Source organism: Protopterus annectens, chromosome 9.part0 (assembly GCF_019279795.1).
Source record: "Protopterus annectens isolate FY-2018-M chromosome 9.part0, PAN1.0, whole genome shotgun sequence".
Lineage (NCBI taxonomy): Eukaryota > Metazoa > Chordata > Ceratodontiformes > Protopteridae > Protopterus > Protopterus annectens.
The window spans coordinates 1,135,253,142-1,135,274,941 of record NC_056743.1 but is presented as its reverse complement, the minus strand read 5'-3'; the positions used below and the strand labels follow the sequence as shown (position 1 = coordinate 1,135,274,941).

Here is a 21,800-nt window from a genome sequence, read left to right as displayed (position 1 = left end):
TGTTGAAGACTTCAGCTGACCAAATGGGATGTAACTGTTACATAACAAGGCATAACTGACACCATCACAAGCACACTGACAAACAGAACAGTATTGTACAGCAGGAGGCAATAGGCCTGCATTAACCCAATATATGTGAGTAATGTAAATATAGGTGAAGTATACGGTACTGTACATGCAGATACCTTAAAGCAGCTGATACCCCCACATTTTGTAACAGCCTAGGTCAGTTATGGTGCTTCTCCCCTTAGACTCAATACTACAGGCCCATGTACCACTGTTGCATACACTGGCATCTGGAGTGCATAAGGGCACACATGTATTGTTTTGGTGTAACCCACGCATATATGGCCCCAACATCGCTGTATGTGTGGGGGATACAACAGCAGTGGACTGATGGCAGCAATTGCAGTGTGATATACACACAGCCTACTACAGAACAACCCCTGTCAGCATGTCCTATGTGCAAAGCATGGTATGTAGGTGGAGGACAGAGGCTGGAACACAGGCCCATATGTGGGAAACTGTTACCATACACTAAGCAAGTTGCTGGTGTTACAGGATAGTCTGCAACATACCCTTAGCCAGGGAATTGAGGTTAGAAACATAAATGGATGTAGCCATGTACTGATAGCACTCAACACACACACACTGCCAGTGACATATCTGATACAGGACCTGTGTGGTGGACAGACAAAACATGATAGGCACACCTCTGGCCACCAACAGGATATGCCAACAGTTGAGAGCTATACAGACAGACTGCATTCCAAGGTAAACTAGTATGTACACACACACCCTGTAACATCAGTACTATACAAAGCATAACACAGCTCTACTCACAATCTGTCTGTAGTTCTGGAACCCCCTACAAATATGTAGCTGGTCTAAGTGTGCCAGTTCCCTTGGAAGAGGTACTGCTACCTGCTGTCTGTAACACTGATGCCCACACACAGGAAGGATGTCCATCACACAGGAAAGGTAACGGGACCATGCCCACATGATGTAGAGATTTAAAGTAGCTGGTTGCCAAGACAGTGGTAACTGGAAGTACTACACAGCAAGCTGCATGCAGTTAGCAAGTGTAGGACACTGATTGGTGCAGAGGCCATCACCTGATCAAGTGCATCACATACTAAAGTCAGGCTGCAATCTACCCCAAACAGCTCAATCCATTCACAGGAAAGAGAAAGCAAGCAAGAAGAAAAAAAAATGGAAATAAAAAAACTCAAAGAACATTTACAGCTGAAAACGCACCCAGCCACGCAGCTGCCAGTCAGTAATACATACTTCCCACAACAGGTATGTGAAGTATATGTACATGTATTAGAATGTAGTACCTGGTCCATAGTACTGTGATAGATGATATGGAATGCATTATATGTGCCAGCAGGTGTTGTTGTGATGATGGTCAACTGAACAACTGCTATGGACAATAGTGTTTGTCCCTGTGAGTAGAGGGCCATAGTTGTTAACTGTGCAGATCAGCACTGACAGACAGGATATTAGCCATCATAGTGTGTGTTGTGTAATGGGGAATATGCATACGATGTGACCAATAGCCGGTGGTGGAAGAAATGCCAGTATGATGGACATGTGGGAGCCATGGTCCACCACTGGCAGGGTACCCAGGTGAATCTGTAATGTAGTATGTCGGAATGCCATAAGTGTGTAATAGAGTTACCTGCAAACAGGTCCCACATATACCCCACCAATGTCAGGCCATGTCCATATGTGGCACCTGTCTGTGTTGTAGCAAGGCAGAACAGTGCAGCTATGCAGGGTGGTGTCGTGAGATTGTGGAGCTGATGTCTGAATGTACTCCACATATAGGTATGCATATGTGTACATATGTCACAGATTTAATATCTAAGGATAAATGTATATCAGCATGTATGTCCAGAAATATACATATACCCATGTGTAGACATATATATGTGCACATATATATGAAGTTACATATATCTACACACACAGAGATAAATACCAATATGCAAATGTCTACATCTGTACAAACACACACACAGATATGTATGGAAAGACATGTCCCCTATATCACTACCAAGGTGATGTGTGCTATGTGCATGGCAGCAGCACACATAGCAATATACACAGATATCTACAGCTGGCAGTGTGTGCACAATGGCTGGGTATGTCACATGTTAGTCCCATCCTAGCACCACAATGCCCCCTCCTGTGAAGTGTGCAGTGGGAATATGAGGAAGTATGGCAGATACACACGTGGAGGTGGTCTGGATTGGTAGACATAGAGGACAGTCTACAGGGGTGGTATGTGACACGTGCTGGGTAAATACCGTGGATGGTGTGTGTGTGGTCTGTGATGTGGATGCCCCATGGTCCCCAATATGGGCACAATGGGAACAAGGCTCTCACCAACTGCCACTCACAACAGCAGTCCACGTCCTGAAGATGCCAGGTCTGGTGGCTGAGCAGGAGGAGCATGTTGGCCATGTGAATGTGTACTGGGTGCCTCAGACTGATGTAGCACATCCCTCATGTGTCTGTGGAGCCTGGTATGGAACAGACCCTAGACCTGAGCTCAAGGGACAGGAACATGTTGGTGTGTGCACTGAGGGGGGGTGGGCCAACATCCCCTGGGTGGTTCCACCTGATGGTATTGCTGTAACAGTATACAAGGAGGCCCCAGGTTGGCACACATATGTGATGTGGCTAGGTATCCTGGTCAGATGGGTGTGGAGAGGTGGATCAGCTGGCCAATGAAACATATACATGTTATTGTGTCACTGTCATAATACATATGTTGGTAGTAATAGTCTACACAATCCCGGTACATGTCCAACAGCATGCATATAACCCCCCTATAACACAGACTGTCAGATGTGCAGCATGCATAGAACCCCCCTATAACACAGACTGTCAGATGTGCAGCAATCTCAGCGCAGCCATACCACTGGCATATATGTAACCATAGTGGCCCTGACAATGGCATGCAAGTGAATAGTCTGTTACAGGCCACCAATGTTAGTGTCCTCACAGAGGATATGGCTACAATCACATTGCAGAAGGTGTGGTACACTACACAATCTGTCCGAATGGTAGTTAAGCTGTTGCCATACCTAATGAGTTGTGTGTATAGTCTGTTGAAGCTAATATGATGGGGGGGTGACAGAGATGTGTATTATGAACTGTGGTAACCTTGCCATATGAGTCGCTCAGGCCTGTTCCCATCCTCATGTTTTTCAGGCAAGATGGCACACATCAGGCTGCCGGCTTATTCCACAGAGGAGAATGATGTCATCATAAACTACCTGGTAATGCACTAACAGGCCCTGTTTGGCAGGACAGCACACGAACAGCAGGAGCGAACTGCCCTGTGGAACAATTTCGTCCACAGAGTCAATGATGTCGGCCTGCATAACCGCAGTTATGAACAGGTCCAGCATGATTGCAACGACCTGCTTTGCAATGCCCGTCGATGTGCTGCCACAGTCCAGGGGGAATCACCTTGCCACGGGGGGCCATGCCATCTATCCCCCCCGACACGTGTGGAGGAGCTCCTGGCCAGCCTCGTGGCACCTGCCCATCAACCACTGGACCCCTTCGTGGAGGTGGGTGTCACCCAAACAACAGCCGAAGTGCATGCAGGTAAGGACACAGGGCACATCAGTAGACCACTGTTGTGTAAATATTCACAGTAGTACAGGTAGATTATGCATATCTGATATGTCATACAAATATTGTGTTGCTGCATTGTAGTAATAAACAGATGTCCAGATGTGGTAGTATTGTGTGAATTTACGGTTGATGTATGGTAGTACTGCACCCAGTCTGTAGCAGTGCCACAAGTGTGGCCACTGACATTGCATCTCTCACCCACATATGTAGGTCCCTCCGGGGTAAGAGCAAGGCAGCAGCTTGAAGCTGGTGAGTATGTCTTGTGTAGATGCATGCCAACACACCAGACATGTAATGGTGATGTTATATTCCATGCACACATCTAACACACCTACCCTGAATGCATGCTGTACATGTGCATGTATTGTTGCTGTGAAATGCATGGTCTCACAGGGGCAAACATGATGGGTATTGAAAGGGTATGTCACCCACCTGCATGACAACTAACATCCTGTCATTGCAGAATGTGCTGTCATTGCAGAATGTGTCCACAGGGGGTATCATACTGTTGGTAGACATGGCCTACAGTAGCGACATGTTCTGGACAACACCCATATACAGTGCAACACCAGTGTACATACCTGTAGGGCAATGTCAACTGCTGCTGAGATACACTATGGCATACGGCATTACAGTAGTCCACATTAACAGCAGGGTCTAAGCCGCAACATGTGGTGAGCAGTGTATGGGACACTACAAGCTGACATGTATGTGTAGGCTTTACCTATCATGCAGATGCTGAGGGGGGTCTCAGCATGAAACACCAATGCACTGCAGCAGGGATCCTAAGGATGGTAGGAATGGCTCTATCTGCATATAGTCAGGTCCAGGACCTGTGGCAGCCATAACCCTACACACACTGCTATAGTGACGGCATTGTGTGAACACCATGGGATGTGCACATGAGTAGACTTTGCAATCGTGCAGAATAGGGGGACATGTGTAGGATAGGATGAACATACACTGGCAATTGCAGAAGGCCTATGCTGGTATACCCCCTGCCATGAGCAGTGACTGTTGTAGTACACACAAGAGGTGTGATAAACTGTCATGATAAGGGTGTGCACACATATCCCCACATGGTGTGTATGCATTGCGGTCAGCAGCCGCACAACTAACACAATCTGTAGACACTGCATGTGAATGTACGGGACATATGTTGCATACCGGGTGTGTGCCCAGCTAAGATCTGCAGTGTTGTTGTCCCATGCCAGATCACGGATGTGTGTGTAAAAGCAATAAAGGTGTGTACATCCCCCATAGCCATGGTATGCTCTGATGGTTGTCAGTGTAAGAATTTTTGCAGTGGCCATACATGTTCTGTTGATGTTGACAGCTGTAAATCAGGCATCCAGGATTCACCAATGACAACAGTCCACATATCATCCCAGGTATGTGTTGCTGAAACCCATAGAGGCTGTGAGAGGTACAGCTGGCATAACTGACATGGTACTATACATTCCACAATGGGTTGGACACCTGTGAGTTGTGGTGCACAGTACATGGCAGGGTACAGAACAGGCGCACAGCAATAATGTGTACATGGGTGCAGAGGTATCCAGGGGAAGGGGCATCACCTAGTCACAGCACATGCATCATAGACATGTATACCACTGCTAGCATGGTGTGAGTATAGCTGAACTGCATGTTGTTCTGTACCATATGTTCTGCATGTTGGCAGATGGGTAATTGCAGGACTGCGTGTATGATCATTGTGCAACCTTACCTGTGTGCATGTGTGTGTGTGTGTGTGTGTGTGTGTGTGTGTGTGTGTGTGTGTGTGTGTGTGCCTCCTGGTGGTTAGTTAGTTTGCCTGCATGGTCACTCTGACGAAGTGGTGGGAGGTAGATGCATGTATGACGCATGTGTGTGTTTGTGTGTGGCCATGTATGCACTTGTGATTGTGGGGTGTTCATATGGCTTCATCCCTCTTTGGGACTGTGCAGTAGATGGACATGGAGTGCCACATTGCACACCAAGAATACCTGTCATGAACTCACAGGACAGTAAATAGTATAATATGGCCTGTAGCTTGGATCAGGCATCCAGAGGGAAGGTAGACCACAGGTACACACTTAATATTGGTGTCAGCGGAGAAGTCACCTACACCCACATATGCAGCTCTACAGATGCATTGGGGAAGTAATAGTCAACACCAGGGAGTGTATCTACATATTACAGCTGACACATGATGGGCTGATGGTGCAGCATATCTGGCATGTACTGAGCATTACACACATGACACACTAGTGGGAGCTATTACGGGTACAACATAGTAGCCCACACATATAGGGGTCATGCACATCATTCCCGCCATACAGAGGGTGCATACCGAATGACAGCATTGAGGCCATGTTACTCCACTACACACAGGTCAGGCAGGTAATGTAGCAACAGGCCTTGTGTTGTGGCTGCTTGTGTGGGCATTTAGAGGACTGTGATGTTAATGAGTGGTAGCAATGTGTGTATGTTAAGTGTGATGCAGGATGGGGTAACACATGAACATATATGTGGGGCTGTCTGTAAAACCATGGACAGGTCAGTAGTACCTCTGTTCTCTATGTGTGTGTGTGTGTGTGTGTGTGTGTGTGTGTGTGTGTGTGTGTGTGTGTGTGTGTGTGTGTGTATTGTTAAGCAATGCAGTACAGGTTTTAAAGTGCGGTTATTGTTTTCCCCCACAGGTGACGAGGTGGGTCCGGGTCCCTCCTGCATCCAATCTGATGTAGGAGTCCATACAGACACTGATGATGATGATAATGATGATAATGGTGAGGCACAGGTGGGGTTGTCAGGGGCCTCCACTGTGCCAACATTTGACACCCCCCTTTTAGCCACCTCACCCCTGCACACTGTTACAGTGCCTATACACACCCCAGCACCAGTGGCCATAGCAGAGGGACAGCTGGCGTTCTGTGGCAGTGCGCGGGAAAGTGTGGTAACTATGCCTACTGTGTCCAGTCGCAGCAGGCATAGTCGGATGTCCAGCAGGCTGCCACATAAGCGGATGTCCCAGGGTGCTCGTGGTAGGGTCGCTAGACATCATGCCCCTGGCATAGGCAACATAGCTGCAACCAGCAGAAGCATGTTCCAGGCTGTAATGGCAGTGCAGGCATGAACTGAGTGTTACACCAGACAGGGCCTTAGGCTGCAGAGGGCTGCACTCACAACTGTAGGTAACAACCTCTGTGAAGTGGAAGCTGCCATCTGTGCTTCTAATGAGCAAGTGGATAGATGGCATGATGAGATGATGGCCCTCATCAGCCATAGTGTATCCATGCTTTGACATCTGTTGGGAATGTGGCAATGCCCGCCTGGACGTGGCCCAGCAACAACAGCTGGCACTCAATGTGGGCATGCTAGGACACCAAGGGGCTCCCTTAGTGGCAGTAGCAGCCCCGGCAGTGCAGGGTGTGTGCTGTCCACACCACACCACAGCAGGCCACGTGCATGTGGTCCTGGCCAGTCCCAGGAGGGATGTGGTACCAGTGGACAAATGCCATCAGCAGGTGAGAGTAGCACTTCAACTCCTGTACTTGCACATGCCCACAGAACCCCTGGCAGGCACAGTCCACATGTCTGTGGCTGGAGGCAGTGAACTGCACACCCTGCGAGGTATGATCTGCAGCTGTCCATAAACACCTGTGTAGGACAGCCACAAGGCAGAACTGTGTGCAAGCAAACCCACACACTATGCAAACACACCTAGGGCAACTTCATACCTACACACACCACATCACCTCAGCCAGCTCCCCAGAGTACACCCCTCATCCACACACATGGTGTCAAATGTATGGCCCACACTTGGCCTCTGGCAGACCAACACCACACCCTGTGCATATGATGATACCTGTGCCCCATCCCTGTCATCCATACCACAGATGCAGGAACAGGCTGATATGGTTCTGATGCACAGAGTGACTGTACACCAGTGTGCCACAATCCTGCAGTGTAACATGTTGTAGGGTGTAGAGTGTGAGGCAAATTTGGCAGGTAGTGCAGCTGTCCAGCAATGATGCCATCTAGCTGTTAGTAACACTGCTTGGTTGAGGTCTCTAAACTGTTATGCAATTGTGTTGTAGGTGTACATGTGTCAGCATGAGGATGCCCTGTGCATATGATGATACATGTGCCCCATCCCTGTCATCCATAACATCGATACAGGGACAGGGTGTTATGGTTCTGATGCACACAGAGAGTGTACACCAGTGTATCACAGTCCTGCAGTGTAACATGTTGTAGGGTGTTGAGTGTGAGGCATGTTTGGCAGGTAGTGTAGCCATCCAACAATGATGCCATCTAGCTGTTAGTAACACTGCTTGGTTGTGGTCTCTAAACTGTTATGCAATTGTGTTGTAGGTGTACATGTGTCAGCATGAGGATGGTCTGTGGTCATATTGCACAAAGCGATATGTCATTGTGCTGTCACCATGGCAGTGACATATCTGGGGTACAGTCGAACACATTTCACAGGTTACTGTACTGGGTATTGCCTGCGCCATATGGACAGGTGGCCTGCTAAGGCATGTATACCCTGCAACCTGATGTAGACCCATCCTCATACACGCAGACTGTTACTTGCAAACACTGGGACTGGACCCCTAACTAGCAATGTTATGATACCGATGTGTGTGGCCTACATTGTACAAACACTGCCTTAACCACTCTGTATCCAACAGACCTTGTTCTGCCCAGCAACAAAATGAGTAGCCCTTGCAAGTCATGAACTCAGGACCCTTAACACTGAAGTCACAACACATGACCACTACATCATGACCACTGTGGGGACAGCTGTCGAGTTACCAATATCACTGTCATTACCCAAATTGAGTGGTATTGAACACTGGCCTTTACGTCCTAGATTGTGTAGTCCTAATATGACTGTTACATCACATATTATCATAACGTACACACAGCAGATACATACGGTGGTATACATGTGGGAGGGTATACGCAGCCATGACATTTACTCATGACAGGTATATGGTTGTATACATATAGGTGTATAGATGTCTACATGTATATACACAGGTATATACATACATATGTCTGTATACACACCTGTATAGTGCTACATATATATGGCCATGTGTACACCTCTTCGTATGTACATATCTATACATATATGTATCTATACATATGTGTATATATAGGTATACGTATGTGTACATATAGATATATGTGTATATAGCTATATATGTATGCACATCCTATGTGTACAGATATGCCTAGTTATGTTGGTATATAGATATCTATGCCTATATGTGCATACATATCTATAACAATATACCTACTACTGTTGATATATCTGTAGATATCCATACATACATGTGCATATGTATCACTATCTGTATATGTGTAGACATATATTGCTCTGTATATGTATATCTATGTACATATACATACCCATCTATATATGTCAATATGTATATGTGTAATTATATATATATATATATATATATATATATATATATATATATATATATATATATGGATGGTTCTATGTATAGATATTCTCACCATATGTCCTGGACATGGAATGTAGACTTACCCCAGCCTCTATAGTTCCAATGTCGTAGTGCAAGTGGACGTCAGGTAGGTATAGCAGGTATAGTGGTAGACTATTGCTAATGTAATTGGGATTGTCTTCACAGACATGGTGTGTGTGGGAGGTCACATCTGCTTTCCACTTGTGTGCCATTGGCTACTGACAGACATCCTAAGGACAACCTAGTAAGGTACCACTGCTAGCTCGTAATATCCCTGTGGACTGCAGCACAGATATTGGCCAATATATGTGGACATTCTGAATCACTCTTTACAGTCCAGAGGTATACACAGAACCCTTTAGTGCTAAACATGTGTACCATGCATGACAATATGGATGTTAACGGCCATGTAGGTGGGTATAACACATACCGAATGGTATATATATGCCACCATAGGTTATGCATTCATACACCCCTGTCTGGCCTGACACATACTAACCACTGGTACAGGGGGTGCCAAGGCCACATACTACCCACTATATATTGACATACATCTGTGCAGCATCCCAGTGCTCTGTCTGACATACATGACTGTTAAGGGAGACCTGGCAGCAGTACATCCAGCAAGTATCTCCACATGACATCTCACTGGATAAGTACACTAAGCTCCTAGACATGTAACAATGTACTGTGCAGGCTACAGGCAGACTGGCTCAACACTGGCCAACATCTCCTATGGGGGAATGCACATGTACCTCCATATATAGCAGGCTCTGCATGCCTGTCACAGCACAAGGTAAGATACACCTGTGTGAAGGTGCATAACCACATCCAATATGAACACAGCCACATATGGTAAGCTAGCATAAAAGTACAGTATATGGACTATCTGTTCAACCCCATCCTCATATATGCCACTCACAGACTAACCCTACATATACTGAGCTGCTACATGGTGTGGTCTGTTGTCTGTCTGTGGTATGGGACATGTGTGTGCATGGCCTTACAAACATGTAAATCACTACAGTAACATACAGTGGAGCAGCATGTAACATCAGATAGGATGGGGCCTAGAACAATGACATCTACCACAGTCTGTACATAGGCTAAAGAACGTGTTAACAATACACACACTGTCGACATTCACCATAGTTACACTTACCTCAGTACTGTACAAACAACCATGGAATGTCATGGCAATGTCATCAAATATTACCCGTACTGTACATAATATGTGTAGCAGTCTGATATCTCACTAGCTTGCTATCAGATATGATGACACTAATGATGGTGTACAGCACATATGCACCACTTAATGCATGACATATGGACAAAGGTTGACAGAGGTGTGCCTGGAAGCACATACACAGGGCCAATATTGGCATGTTGCTGTTGCTGTGATAACCTCATACATGTACTGCCGTAACAGGGTTTGTTGCAACATGTGTCCTATGAAGGATATGAAATCAGTAACTGTCATGGCTTTCAACATCTACAGACTGCAATCCTCACACTACCTTCTGCAGTTCACAGATACATGCTCTATGGGTAACACATGACATCAAGGGCAAACACACTGCCCAGTCTGCAGATGACCCTGCCAATGTGGATTACTCATAAACATAGAACTGACATGACATCCACACACACACTGTTAAACCAACATTACTCCACATGCAGTATAGCAGCACTTACAGTCTGTAGTCAAGTCAGGCACATCCCCCTCCTGTTTGTTGCCCTGTTTCCACAGTGTATGTTGTTAGAGGTAAATCCACAATCCATCTGAGATGCTGTTCGCCAAACAACACATCTAGTTCCTGCCCACAGTGGATGTAAAGGGCCAACACCAACATGATGTTCCTAGATATTGGAGTGTGTTTCCATGCAATTGGCTATGGGAATGTTACCACAGTTGTTCCACATGCACTCAGCTAGAAGAGGACTGCAATTGGTGCAGAGGCCATCAGCTGATCATGCCCATCACTTACAAAACACAAGCTGCTGCCTAGCAAAGCAAGTGTACATCCCACATCCACCAGAGAGGGTGTAAGAGGGACAGACAGAGACAAAGTATGTCAGGAAAGGTGTGGGTGAATAAAACCTTAGCATGTTAGTGTCATACACCTACCAGTACAGGGTTTCAAACACCTGACTGACTATGCATAGTTGTCACATGTGTATGCAGTTATTGCATGTGCCACATAGCTTACATGTTGGCGAGCTGTCCAGACGTATATGTGCTGGTGAGTGATATAGCAATACTGTTGTGATACAGTAGGTGTAGCAGATGAGCCTGTCCACATGAACAGGTGTCAGTATCAACACAGCCACACTCTCTAAGGGACTCGCACATTGCCACACTTGGCAGGGTAATGAATAGGTTCATAGGTTGGTACTAGGCTATCGGCCCTAGGGCCTATACAAGCCTAGCCACAACAATTCCCTGGCTATTTCTTCCCACACTATTTACTTCCCTGGACCCCTGTCTAGCAGGGTGACTGACGTGATCCCTGGGGTGAATTTCCTATCTCCCATCCAGTCATCAAGGTTCCTTTTGAAGAAGGCCAAAGAGGTGCTCTGCTTGACATGTATGGGCAGTCTATTCCAGAGTCTGGGGAGTCTCTGGGTCAGGAACCTATCCCTCCAGCATGTTTTGTTTATTGAGATGACAAGGTTTATATCCCTAGAGTGTGTGGCTCTGAGGGATTGGGATTTCTTTAAGTGTAGCATGTCCAACAGCTCTGGGTTTAACATGGCCTTCTATGTTAAGCAGACATCGCCTCGGAGTAGACGATACATGAATACACTTCCTAACCAGTTGCTTTGCCACAATACAGTAATGCATAGGCATCACTCGACCTGCAGGGGTTATCCTGGGGTTCTATGGTCAAAGGTATGTGATGGTGTATGACATTAGAGAGCATGCTTCAGTATGTCAATGGGGGTGGTACTGGGAGTGAATGTGGTCGGAAGCATCATGCACCTTACACAGACACAGGGTGCTAGTACTGGCATGCATGTGTGCATTGCTTCATGGGTGTGTAGTGGTTGAAGGTGCCAGACAGCTGTACAAAGCCTAGGTGAGGGGTATACCTTGGGATCAGACCACATGAGAATGGACTGCATTATGGCTAAGGGGTGTAGTGTCTGGAATGACCCACACAGGTTGGTACAGTATTCACCATCCAGTCACCTAGGTTACTATTGTTTGTGGCCAGTGCTGTGCAATGCTTAGCATGTATGTGTTCTATACGCCATGACATGGACGGTGTTTGGGATGTGCACACATCCCACATTCATCTACAGTGGCATGTAGAAGTGTACCTGGTTTGTCTGGCCCATGTTGTGTACATAGAATGTTATCAGATGTGACAGTCCCACCCTCATGTGGCAGGGCCATGTAATGGACAGCAGGTTGACCCTGCACCTATATTGATAGCATGCTGCAGGTATTCCCTGGTGTCAGTGGCATCTGTCCATACAGGGCATGTGTGTAAGGCATGGTATGTCCTTTGTGGATCACATTTGATGGAACCACAGTTGTTGCAGGCGTCCAGTGGGAAACATACTGAAGGTGCACTGTCTGCATTTATGTGCCTATCGTACTGATGGACAGGGTGCCATGCCCTCTGTAGGCCACTGCATGCACACCATAGTTACCATCAGTCGCCAATATGCAGTGTATTACACACATATTGGCTGTTGCGTCAGCATGTGTGTGCTCGTGTGTATGAGACATGGGTTGAGAGTGTGCTCTGGGTAATACTGGGGTTGCTAACTGTGATTGCCTGGCCTTGATGTCACATGTATGGGTATGGATATGCACCCCAGCCTCTTGGCTATTTCACAGCTGTTATTCCTATACAGTGGACATTGTGATATGTACTCATGCCACCATATAAGAAAATTGCAAAACCCGCTACACATTGGTCCCAGGTGTCACACATGCACACCCACCTCCATACAGGATACGAGGTACAAACACACACGCATGCACACACCTGTCATGTCCTGGAGTAGAACCCCTACCTAACTAGTTTATTACACTACAGCACTACACAGTTATAGTATGCACTATGGTGATTACTGCAGTACTCCTTCCCCAAAGGTGTATATTACATTGGCAGACATCAGCAGGATTGCCAAAGTAGGGCATATGACATGTACTGAGTGTGACTTGCCTAAAATGCATTGCTCCCTACACAGACAGTGGAACAAACACAAAACATCCATAACTGACATGTGTGGGTACAGAACCCCTAACAGACATCTATAACATACTACAGCATGGAACTGTTATAGGACGCACCCCGGAGGTTACTGGAGGACTCCTTCCCCAAAGGTGTATAACACATTGTCTGACATCAGCAGGTTGCCAAAGTACGGCATTTTAAATGTACTGAGTGTGACCAGCCTCTAATGCATAGCTCCCTACACAGACATTGAAATATACACCAAACATCCAAAACTGCCATCAGTGGGTATAGAACCCTACCAGAGTTCTGAATCACCCTGCAGCGGTACACAGTTATGGCATGCACTAAGGATATTACTGGGCAACAACCTTCCCAGAAGTGTATTTTGGGGTGGATGACATCAGCAGCCTTACCAAGGTAGAGCATTTAAATTGTAGGGGGTGTGCCTACCCTAAAAAGCATTGCTTTCTACACAGTCAGAGTCAGACAGACACACACACACTTGCCAAGGCTGGGGTTAGAACTCCTACTTAACTAGTTTATCACACTACAGCAGTACACAGTTACGGCACGTGCCATGGAGATTACTAGTCTATCCCTTCCCCAAAGGTGTATTTCACAGTTGATGACAGTGGCACACTTGTCAGAGTGGACCATTGGAGGTTATAGTGTCTGTGAATGGACTCAAAAGCATTGCTCCCTACACTTACAAAGGAACACACACACACATCCACACTTGCCATGTCTGGGAGTAGAACTCCTGCCTAACTAGTTTATTACACTACAGCAGCACCCAGTTACAGGATGCACTACAGAGATTACTGGGCTACAGCTTCCCAGAGGTGTATTACTAGGTGGATGACATCAACAGCCTTGAAAAGGTTGAGCATTTGAATTGTAGAGAGTGTGACTAGCCTAAAAAGCATTGCTCTCTGCACAGTCAGAGACAGATAGACACACACACACACACACACACACACACACACACACACACACACACACATACACACACACTCTCTACACAGTCAGACACACGCACACACACACACACACACACACACACACACACACACACACACACACACACACACACACACACACACACACACACAAAGTTGCCTGATCTGAGGTTAGAACTCCTACCTAACTAGTTTATCACACCATAGCAGTATGCAGTTATGGGACGCGCCACAGAGATTACTGGGCTACAGCACTCCCAAAGGTGTATTTCACATTGGATGACCTCAGCAGGCTTGTCATAGTAGGGCTATGGGGAGGGTGGTGTGTGCATGGACCATAACACATTCATCTAGGGGTTGACACGCCACATGCAGGCACACACTGGATCATATTTCACAGGTACGTGTATACACCTGCTAGATGACTACTTCCTTGTACAGTCATATTGCACAGCTGGCATGTGCACCACATAGTCTGTGATGCTGACAGATACTGGTGGCTAGTATCTGCAGTGAGTGACATCTGCACCTCATGTGTTTGGTGCCCTTTGGCTGTGTGCTGGGTGGGACAGGCCTGGATGGCTCCTTGTCACAGTCACCCTCTTCCACACATCTATGTACATCTGCCTTTGGCTTATTGCAGTGTGTTGTCCTGACATGTATGTCTGTATTCCTATCCACTGGGTGTGCAAGGCATGAGTGTGCATACGGACGAGTGTCTGCACTAACAACTGCAACTGTCAGAAATGTCTGGCCCGCTGGTGTTTGCAGACATGGCCTTCATGTGTTTGTGTGTGAGCATGCCCAGTATGGCCATCTGTATTGAATGTGTGGACCGTGTAAAGGTAGTTTGTGCTGCAGTGCTGACCTTTGTGTTGTACACTGACAGGTAGCATGCTGTCTCTGCAGGGTATCCATCAATCATTTGGCTTTGACTGTTACTGCATTTCTGCATAGCAGGGGGACACACCTGACTGTTTCTACAATTCTACACAGGAGTGGGGGGCACACCTGAGTGTTATTACATTACTATGTAGGATGTAGGGGGGCACACATGACACTTGTACACATTTGCTATCACTGTACTGGTATATCAGGTACTCTATTTCATTCTGTATTGCTAACTATCATGCTGACTAGAGGCATACCAGTGTACTACAGATCATGGCTTTGGTTACCCTACATATTATTGTCTGAATTCCTACCCTTCAGAACTAACATCCCACTGCCTACCCTGCTGTGGTTTGTCTGTGTAGGGCTGGTGGGGGGGGGGTTAACCATAGCTATCATTCTGGGGCCATGGCACAGGCTCTGTTTGGGTTTGTCTACACCTGTCCGGCTGGCTGAGACTGTTGTTGGGTATGTGAACCATCCTGACTGGCACGTGTGGGTCATATGGACACACATGTCACTCAGCACATTTCCTGCAGTGGGTGTTGTCACCCTGTGTAGTACTGGCTACTAGGGTGATTCCAGTATGTGTTACAGATGTCATGGTGCCATTATGGGTGTCTGTTGTCTGCTGCCATAACATTCAGCCACCCACTTCCCTTGCATGCTCACATCCATACCATAGCTACAGGTAATGACACAGTCTACTCCATTTGGCAACTGGTAGGTTGATTGACTTACCTTGTGGGTGTGCCAGACTTGCAGATGGTGCTGTTGGGCTGCCTATGTCAGATGCACATAGTACACTCCCTATACATGGTTGAGCACAGGTAGTGCCATGTTTGGCATTTCTTTTACTGTATGTGCGAGTCAGAGAGAGGTGTCATACCCTGGGTTCCTACTGTGTCAGTGCATGTGCTATGCGTTGCCTCTTTGCCAAGGCTAGGGCATACTGGGCATGCCTCCTTCTGCCTACTAGGGCAGGCTCATGTTGTTCCTCCTCCAGCTCACTCTGTGCCTGTGCAGGCCTTGGCGTTGGTGGGGGGGGGGCTGTGTGGCCCTGCCCTATGCTGTTCCTGCTGCAGCTGTTTCTGTAGGATCATATTGTGTAGCATAGCACATACCATAACAATTTGGGTACATGTAGCTGGTGAATGCTGCAAAGCTCCACCGGATGTGTCCAGACACCGGAACCTTGACCTGAGCATCCTAAACACATGCTCTATTATATGTCTGGCCTGTGCGTGTGCCTCATTATGGCATTGTTGTTCATGTGTGTGTGCATTTCTGATGGGTGTCATCAGCCACGGCTCCAGTGTGTACCCAGCATCTCCACTAGGTGACCATAGGGGATGTCCACATTGGCAAATCTGTGGTACATCTACATCAGATGCCATATGTGGAAATCGTCATAGCTTCCAGGGCAGCCAGCACACACATTCATTATAATTCCCTCGGCATCACATCTGACCTGGCAGTTGTGAGAGGGGATGCCCCTGCTGTCGATGTAGACCCTACCCTGCTAACTGGGTGGTGCTTTGATGCATATCTGTGTGCAATCTATAGCACCCACTACCCCAGGGTATTTTGCTATTTAGTGAAGAGGCGCATATTGCTGGTCAACACCTCATGGGTGTTAAGGAAATATACGTGCTCACTGGCATGTGTTGACATGTCATCCAGGAACTGGTGAAATACTCTGGATGTTGATGCCTTTGAGATTCCCATGATATCCCCAGTTGTGCTTTGGGAGGTACCTGTGGTTAGTATACCTAGGCCTACACATACCTTGGTATCCACTGGTATGGGTTCCCTTCGGTCAGTTTGGTGTGACAGGTGGGGCCAGCACAGCTCAACACATTGCTGTAGGAAGTCTCTGTCCACACTATAGCGCTCCACTATCTCCAGCTTATGTAGCCCCTGGTAGGTTACCCTGGGTCTGTACACACTTATCCGTCACCTCACTGTGGGTGGTTCAGCAGCATTCACATCCTCACCACACTCAGCCTCTTGCCCATGTTGTTCTATGTTGCCTGCTGCAGCCCTTCTCATTTTGTAGGTTTGGTAATTAAAATTTCCCCGCTTGTATACACCTGTGGTGTAGAGTGTGGGAAAAAACAGAGGGGAAGGTGTTTGCTTAGTTTATATTAGTGCTCTGGGCTGGGCTGGTCTGTTGCCTGTGTAATTGGCTGATTCTGATACATTTTACCTGCCTGCTAAGCTAGTTCTCCTTGATTACCTTCCTACTGCTGTTTTCCCTTCTCATTGCCTTCCTGTTTAAGCCCATGTGCACGCTATGCAAATAGAGTGCTCAAATGTACACACTTTTTTCTTCCTGTACAACCAGGAGTGTGGTGCGCACACTCGCTTAGGCTTTGTAAAGAGTGCTAGACAGGTTTAGACACCCACCCTAACTTAGCTGTGCTAAGCTAGGAGCATGCCCAAGCCACAGGGCTCCAATCCACTTAATATGCCTCATACCCCCATGATGTCGCCTATCTCCTAGGTTTGCACCAAGCTATTCCTACTCTTACACTGTTGGGACCTGACTCACATCCTGGGAAAAACTGGGATTCACTATCCTTCCCATCATTTGCATAGGATTGCTTGCTAATGCATAGTTACATGTCTCACACTGAGCCTCCCCCTTAGCAACCACTACTCACTGGCCAGGTTGTCTTCTGCCTGCCATTGACTTGCATGGCAGAATACTGATTTTAGTTAGAATATTTACTTTAGGTTCCTTTTGTTATTTTCCCCCCGATCCCGTTTGCACGCTGCTGCCCTATGCTTCAACAGCCGAGATTGGCTAAAAAAAAATAAAAGTTGATTTTTTTTAATTTCTGTATTATTTGCAATGCCAGTGGCCTCATACTTGGCCATCGGCATGCTTACTACATGATATGCAGCCTTTATTTGGAGCTATCTTAGCTCAATTTTGGATTTTGCAGAAATGTACTCGGTTACTAACCGAGTACATTTCTGCTGATTGCAATAATCCTGCACTGACAGTCGCAAGCTTCCTGGATCGCAAATTCACCTAATTTGTATGGATTTCTCCTGCAAATGGGGTGATTTGTATACAATGGCTTCGTCCGTGCAGGATTTGTGCAGAAGCTCTCATGCACGCCCCTGCAGGCTGTTCCTGGATTGCACAGCAGACATATTGTCTACTTGGTCTCCTGCACCGATCTTGCATGCCATGCAACCTTTTGAGAATCTGGGGGAGTGTTGGTTAACATGTGCAGGAGGTTGCTTATATTTTGTTGTAAAGTATATAATATTTCAGAAGAGAGTTGACTATTCTGATGTACTTAGATTTTTAATTCTGTTTACTGAATTTTTTTGGTTTGGTAAAATAAACTGTACTTGTCTAATGTAGTTTAATTTTGGGTTACTAGTTTTAATTCTGATATTGTTTTTCTGTTTTTTATTTTTATTTCCCAATGGGATTGCTCTTGCTCCCACCCCTCATAAATACATGACATCCTTACCACCAATATGCTTACGGTACCAAACTTTTACCTAACAAAGCTTGTGTTCCCTCTGTATCCACCCTATAAGGTACTTTTATGTTCCTTCTGCAAAACTCCTCTGTTATGTATTTCACATTATTTCCAAGCTCATTTACTTCACATTAATCCTCATTGTTTGTATTGTTCTGAATGTTTTTGAACTTTGAGTTTAAATGTTTTATCTACCACTTTTGTATAAATATTAGCAATCTTGTGTATGAACCTAATTTCGTGTGTGCTGGAGCCTTTCTCCACAGGACTTTTATCTACCATTTTGTATAATTATTTAGCAATCTTGTGTATGTACCTAATTTTTCTGTACTGGAGCTTTTCTCCCCAGGACTCCATTGAAAACGGGTTCTTTTTGGCCCAATGGACTATCCTGGTAAATCAACTGCAAATAAATAAAATAAATAAAATAAATAAATAAATTTTTTGTATTTGATAAATTTGTGTTTATTAGTTTGGTCAGGTTTTCATTCCTTCATGGCTGCATCCCTTTGTTTAATCTGCATAATAATGTCAAGGGTTACCATTGATCTTTTCCTGCTCTATAATCTATGTGCTGTGAGAGTGGGGTAACATTTTATTGCTACTGAGCTAAAGAGCTGCTAATTCAGCTGTATCCAGTTTTGATAAGAGGATGTGTGTTCGGAAGGTTTTGTCATATTTCTGGTTTAGAAAAAAGTTTGCAAAGGCAGAGAGGGGTGGTTTTTCAAAGACCAAGTATTTATTACTGGATTACAGTCACTGACAAGAGTTTGGTAGCAATGTATAGACTGAACTTTGTTGGGTATATTAATCATTATATCTAAGATAGTGGTTTTGTGGTTTACTGAATTAAGTCTTTTTATCCTGATTTTCTAGTTGTGTGTGATTATATTTGGTAATACTGCTGTTACTTTTTCAGATCACTATTCCAAACTGACTCTAACTCTACTGATTTAATTAATTTAGAGTATGTAGTGATCTCTTCAAGTGTAGCTTTTTAGGAAGGTAATGTTGTCAGGGCAGGGGATGTATACACTTTATTATATTCACCAATACTAATTGGTATTACTCAGTTTGTATCTCAGTCTTTGTTGGAACGGGATGTAACAATTAGTTATGGAGAGAGGTTAGCACTTTTCTCATTAACATCATTATTCCTCATTATGTCTTTGATATTTTTCACCTACTTACACACTATTTGTTCAACACCGCTGACCCACAATTACAACATACCCGCATACTCCATCTTGTTGTACTCACAAAATGCCTGGGACAATACATGTTTCCATGGTTATTTCTAAGTTGTATATGGCTTTATTAATATCAACCCTAAGACTCTTGTATGCTCTTTCAATTATTGTCTGCCTGTCTAATGTAAACACATTACAGTATGGAATATTTTGTGATTACCTTTTTTTTTTATTTCAGACCCGAGACAGTAATCTGATTGGAGATGAGGCTGGAGGCAAAACGAACAGTTCAGCAGCAAAATGCTTTAACATTGCTGCAACAATTGTGACTTTACTACCAGGGATAACCACAGCTGTGTTCCTTTTAGTCATGTACACTAGACGTTGAGCTATTATAGATATTAACTTCTGTAACTGATTTCTCCTTCACTGTTTATGTTGGTTACATACACTGCTGGAATTTTTCTGAATAATAAAACAGCATACCACATAGAATTCCTTCCTGCATGCTGTCATGTAAAATGTTTGCTGCAACGGCAGTTGAAATAGTCTGACTAACTTGAATTTAAACAGTATACATTTTTGATGTACTAAACAGTGTGTGTGTGTGGTTTATGCATGAATATCAGTCCTCTGGGGACTTGTAGCATTTGCTGATTAAAATACAAAAGTCATTGTGTTAGTCTCACTCACATCTGTTCAGATCTGTGTCAGAAACATCTGGAATGAAGATAAAGTACTTCATCTCTAGCCTATCTTTAATAACTGCACAATAATTGCAGGAATAGTAACAGCTTTTTCTGATTAATGCAGCAAGAAATTGTGCAAATGAAAAGCCACATCAGCAAAAACATGGTGTTATGTAAACCAAGGCTACATATGGTAGCACGTTTATACTATGGAGGGGACGGTGACTACATAAGAGACATTCATCCATTTTAAATTACCCTTTGTGGTGATACTGAAATGTCAGTTTTCTATGTCTTGTTATGTAAAAAGTAACTGTGTAACTGCGTAGGAGATATTTTGGTAAATAAACCTTAGAAGAATAACTCAAGAGCATGACTACCCCACATAGGAATGCTGGCATGATCATGTTTATCACTAACAGTGTCACCAGCACCAGTGACATTGTGTTCCCAATACTGGATGGGATCGCCAGCACCAGTGACATTGTATTCTCAGTATTGGCTGGGAACACCAGCACCATCTTTACTGTCAGTATCCTCATCATCTTCCATGTCTACCTAAAAACTAGTAATGCACAGCACATTCTACAATCTTCTAGCATGCACAGTAAGAGAAAAATGTTTGCAATATTAAATCCAAATATTACAAAAACATGATAACGTTCTGTTAGGTTTATAAAATAAAATCTCTTATACATCACAATATCAGCAGTAGGGCACAAAAGACTTATAATTTGCATTGTGCATTACTTAAATGTGTTAAATGTTCAGTGTAATGTTCAATAGATATAAGTTCATAGGCTCATAGGTGTATACTAGGCTAATGACCACTGGGGCTGTTGCAGCCCAAATGTCTGACAAGTTCTGGTAACATCAATAAATATAATCAGAGGATTGGTAGTTGAAACATTTACAAGTAGGGGCCTGGGAGATGGTGTATTTACAGGCTACCTGCATCTATTAGAGACATAGGTGCCAAACCAAGGATGAATTTCCTGTTTCCAGTTCTCCAAGGTACACTTGAATTGGGTTAGGGAGGAACTCTGCTTCACATTGATGAGTAGCCTGTTCCAGAAAAGGGGTAGTCTCTGTGATACATACCTGTCTCTCCAGCAGGTCCTATATGGATCTATGTCACTTGATCAAGTATTCAGAAACTCGAAATTCCTATCAATGAGAAGATTATGACTGAATTTCTGAAAACTTGAACATTAAAAAAAAAAAAA

At 45.0% G+C, this 21,800-nt stretch overlaps 1 protein-coding gene across 1 annotated transcript in view; it reads left to right on the top strand.

The window, feature by feature from the left end:
- Positions 1 to 20,513, top strand: part of LOC122810928 (interferon-induced transmembrane protein 3-like) — a 199,658-nt gene extending 179,145 nt beyond the window's left edge. Inside the window, exon 2 of the mRNA XM_044082461.1 lies at positions 20,124 to 20,513. Coding sequence (XP_043938396.1) covers positions 20,124 to 20,273 — 150 coding nt within the window. The 3' untranslated portion in view covers positions 20,274 to 20,513. The remainder of the gene's footprint in view (positions 1 to 20,123) is intronic.
- Positions 20,514 to 21,800: the final 1,287 nt, after the last annotated feature.